The sequence below is a fragment of the Nicotiana tabacum genome, chromosome 14, assembly GCF_000715075.1.
Source record: "Nicotiana tabacum cultivar K326 chromosome 14, ASM71507v2, whole genome shotgun sequence".
NCBI classification, from domain to species: Eukaryota; Viridiplantae; Streptophyta; class Magnoliopsida; order Solanales; family Solanaceae; genus Nicotiana; species Nicotiana tabacum.
The window spans coordinates 50401325-50405576 of NC_134093.1; the positions used below are offsets into that span (position 1 = coordinate 50401325).

The 4252-nt window shown below is 34.4% G+C and overlaps 1 protein-coding gene across 2 annotated transcripts; it reads left to right on the top strand.

The window, feature by feature from the left end:
• Window positions 1–1685: 1685 nt before the first annotated feature.
• Window positions 1686–4007, top strand: LOC107780125 (non-specific lipid transfer protein GPI-anchored 5-like). 2 transcript variants are annotated; one of them, XM_016600644.2, is made up of 3 exons: window positions 1686–2160; window positions 3006–3086; window positions 3647–4007. In XM_016600644.2, the coding sequence occupies exons 1-3, from the start codon at window positions 1839–1841 to the stop codon at window positions 3760–3762; spliced, it is 519 nt and encodes a 172-aa protein (XP_016456130.1). In that variant the 5' UTR covers window positions 1686–1838; the 3' UTR covers window positions 3763–4007. The 2 variants fall into 2 exon arrangements, with proteins under 2 accessions (XP_016456130.1, XP_016456132.1); XM_016600646.2 differs by having other exon boundaries at window positions 3033–3086.
• The last annotated feature ends 245 nt before the right edge of the window (window positions 4008–4252 follow it).

The window sequence follows — 4252 nt, forward strand, 5'->3', positions numbered from 1 at the left end:
TGACAGGCAGCAGGAATTTTGCACAGCCGCAGCGCGCCGCACTAGTGCAGTTTTCTCAGAGTACGGATTTTTACTTGCGTTTTAACTTTCAGACTTGGTCCTCGACCCCCGAACATGATCTCGATTTAATCCCTTGGGCTTTTACTCAGACTTCAAAGCTCCAAATCACTCGAATTCATTCCATAACATCTACATAGCTCGGAATCACTCCTACAAGGCATACAACACATAATTAGTGCAAAATACTATCAATTAAAGCTCAAAACGAATAAAATGCAGTAAATTGGAGTGCAATAAGCGACTAAAATACGAGATTATAACCTACCATCGGCATGATTACTCGTCATACAGGTACAGTTTTTGATTCTCCCTTTATGTTTGATGGTATTAGATGTCCTTGTTTGGTATTTTGGACTAAAAATCATTGTTAGCTTGATAACATCATACCTAGAAAACTCTATGAAAGAATTCATACCTTTATAGCTATTCTTGAAAAGCATGCCTATTTTTCTGTTATTATGCAAAGGTTAAAATTAATATTATTTGAGTTACTTCTCTTTACTACTATTATTCTATATTGTTTTATTGGTTATTGGTGATGGATGTTGGGCAATTGCCAAGCTTGTCACTGCATTCAACTCGAAGTTACGCTTGTTACTTATTGAGCACATGGGTCGGATACACACATACTATACTCTGCACTTTATGTGCAGATCCAGATACTTCTGAGAGAGGTGATTGTTAGCTGGAGGCACCTGTACCAGATCATTGGAGATTTCGTGGTAGCTGCTGCTTTGCTTATGTTATCGTTGTTCTGTCATTCAGCCAGTTTTTTATTTGATGATTAGACTTTGTATTTAAATTTTATAGTGCTCGTGTGCTCGTTGACACCAGATCATGGGATGGTTGTAGTTGCATTATTGCTGTTATTTCAGATATTTTATTATTATTCCAATGTTGAGGTTATTAAGTTCTATTATTAATATTATCGTTATTGTTTAAATTGTTGGCTTGCCTAGCAAGCGGTGTTAGGCGCTGTCATGGCTCCGATGAAAGTTTGGGTCGTGACAGTAAGTAAAACAAAAGAAAAAGGGAGGACGAACTACAATTTACCAAGTGCTCATGGCGGTTTCCACTTGCCCCTTGGCTCACCGCTCGAAAGAAGATCATTCAATATGTATGAAATAGTAAGTTTTCCATGATAGTTTCATGAGAACAATGAATAAATTAATCTTTTTAGCACATCATAACTTAGATGAATGACGAATCTTCTATGACCTTGTATATGTTTTATTAATTTCATTGACTTAATTATACCACATAGGTCTACAAACGTGTATATTATTTTTGGAGTTAGGCCATCAGCTGGTGTCTATCTTGCCAAAGTCTTGGTAACACATTATTGTAGCCGACTAGCCGTATAAATTTCACGGCATGCGTACGTTTATTTCTAATACAAATAGAATAAATTAATTTCCCACTTGATTAGTCTCATTGACACGTTATTGATGATAACATGCGTTACACTATTTCCAAATCTTACCTCATTACCTCTTACTAGTTAACCAATTTAATCCCTGTAATTTGTCACTTTCAGAACTAAATCCTCATTTTTAAAGCTTGTAAGACAAATGAATAATTAATTAGTCACTTAAAACAGACACTATAAATCCCCCACTGCATGCCTATGACAATCCCTCACAAAACTAAGGCACACACAAGCCAGCTTCTTCCTTTGGAGAATCAACTAATTCTTCCTTAGGAGGAATATTGTGTTGGTGCTAAAAAGGTAATACAATTCTCTCCAAAAATTGTAATCGTCCCAGAAAACACCAAAAATGGCTTCAAAAGGAACTGTAATTTGCATGGCTTTAGCTCTAATTGTGACCATGATTTCAGTAGAAGCCATGGCACAATCCGATTGCACAAGTACACTTATTACTATGGCTTCATGCCTTAACTTTGTCACCGGAAGTGCGGAGACGCCGTCGGCCGCCTGCTGCTCTGCCCTCTCTGGGGTGCTGCAGTCTAAGCCACGGTGCCTTTGTCTCATTGTCAATGGTGGTGGTTCCTCGTTGGGGGTCCAAATTAATCAAACTCAGGCACTTGCATTGCCTGCTGCATGCAAGCTGGAGACTCCTCCTGTTAGTAAATGTAACGGTAAGGACTCATCTAATTAAATTGCTGTTACAATATCTAAATTTAAAAGTTTGTTTTCCATATAACCATACTTTGTTGGACATGAACGTACGCGATATTGTTTCATCTCAAGAAGTTGAAATGTTTTCAAAATGAATTTGACTTATATACAATGACAGTATAAATATTTTTTTATGTTATCAATATAATTTAACCTATTGTAGTAAATTGTTTACTTTGCAATATAATATTTTTATAGTTACTAAATTAACTTACTACGGGCAGTTATCAGTAGTTACATTTTTAGGTAGCTGGAAAGTGTAAAATTTCTTTATCACTACTAGTTTGTAGACGTTAAACTCAACACATGCAATAAAATAATAAGTACTCCCTCCGTTCCAAACTTGTTTGACTGGGCACGGAGTTTAAGAAAAAATGAAGATTTTTGAAATTTGTGGCCCTAAACAAGTCAAAAAGGGGCCCAGAATATTTGTGTGGTTATAAAAACTTCTTATTAAGGGTAGAATTGTAAGTTAAGCAAAATTGTTTCCAAATTTAGAAAGGGGTTATTTTTTTTTTGGAACGGACCAAAAAGGAAATAGGTTCACATAAACTGGAACGGAGAGAGTATGTCTCTTTGGATGTTATTACACTTATATATCATATAGTGCTTAATTTGTTACAACAAGCTTTCACAAGCTGCTAACAAACAGGCTACAGAACATATGTATTACCAAAATGAAAAAAAAAAAAAAAAAAAGACATAAGAAGGACAAGCAAACAATTACAAGTTCTTTTATGGTTGTATTTTAAGTGTTCATAATTTTCCAATATGATGTTTAAATACTCCTATTAATATTTCTTAGCTGGTAATGGACCGGTAATGTCTCCAGAGGGTGCACCTACAGAAGGAACTCCAGATTCGTCAACTGGTATAGCGGTGTCAGGTAACTCATGAACACTCACACAATGTATAAATTGTAATTATGTTATACGATTTCGTAAAATTCTACAACTTCCGAAACATGCATGACAACATGTTCGTGCTTATAGATATTTTCTGAAAACCAGATACAACTATAGGATTTGGTGTAATCAATATGCAGATCTAGTAATCACGAAGTAATTTGTGCTATATCATGATCGTATAAGTTCGTTTGGACTAAAACACTTAATTAATTAGCAAATATTTGAACAATCAATCTACATAGCTCAATCCCAAATTAGTTAGACTCAGCTGTATGAATCATGTGTATATTTTCAATTCATCGTAGTTAGTTAGACTTCTTTTACATTGTTTATTAATCTACTTTAATTCTCTCATATATTTGGACTGGCTATACTTTGCACATAGGGGGAGTTATTAGCAATATTTGAACTAAACCTAAAGGTCAAAGATGAGAAAGATCAATTATAGTAATTTATTAATTATAGTACTAAATATTATGCGTCTAAATTTTATATCTTGTCAATTTATAACATCATTTTTCGTTGATTGATTGAGTAGGCTCAAAGGCAGCAGGAAGCAGCAATACCTCTGATGGAAGTCCTCTGAAGGCTCTATCAGTTCAAGTTGTTGTCAGCATCCTTCTTTTCATGGCTTCCTACGTTTCCATGATTTGAAGTTTCTTGAGTTTCATCTGGGTCTTTTGGAGTATCTTAATTAGTACGTACTTAATAAAATAGCATTATGATGCTACATGTTTTGACGTTGTATGTGGAGTCGAGTGATTTATTAGCATTTGTCTTAAGTTCGTATGTGTCTGTTCCTTTTCCAATTTGTATCTCCATTGTACCAGTGATTGAACTCAAGAAGTTTATTTATAATTGTAGTTCTATATGGAGAAAATTGTTTCAGGTTTTTGCCAGTTTTTTAAGCAAAGAATTTTATGCCTCATGTATGCATGCATGAATGAAGCACAATCGTGAAGAACTTTCTCCACTAATTAATTTGATAATGAAATATTTATTTACCATATTGATTCGTACACTGGAATTTATTAGAAGAAAATTTTTATCATAGAGCAATTTCAAAGACTTAGAATGATCTAAATTGAAACAATTTAACAGAAATTGTTATAGAAACAAAGTTCACGCTGTAATGGAGATCATG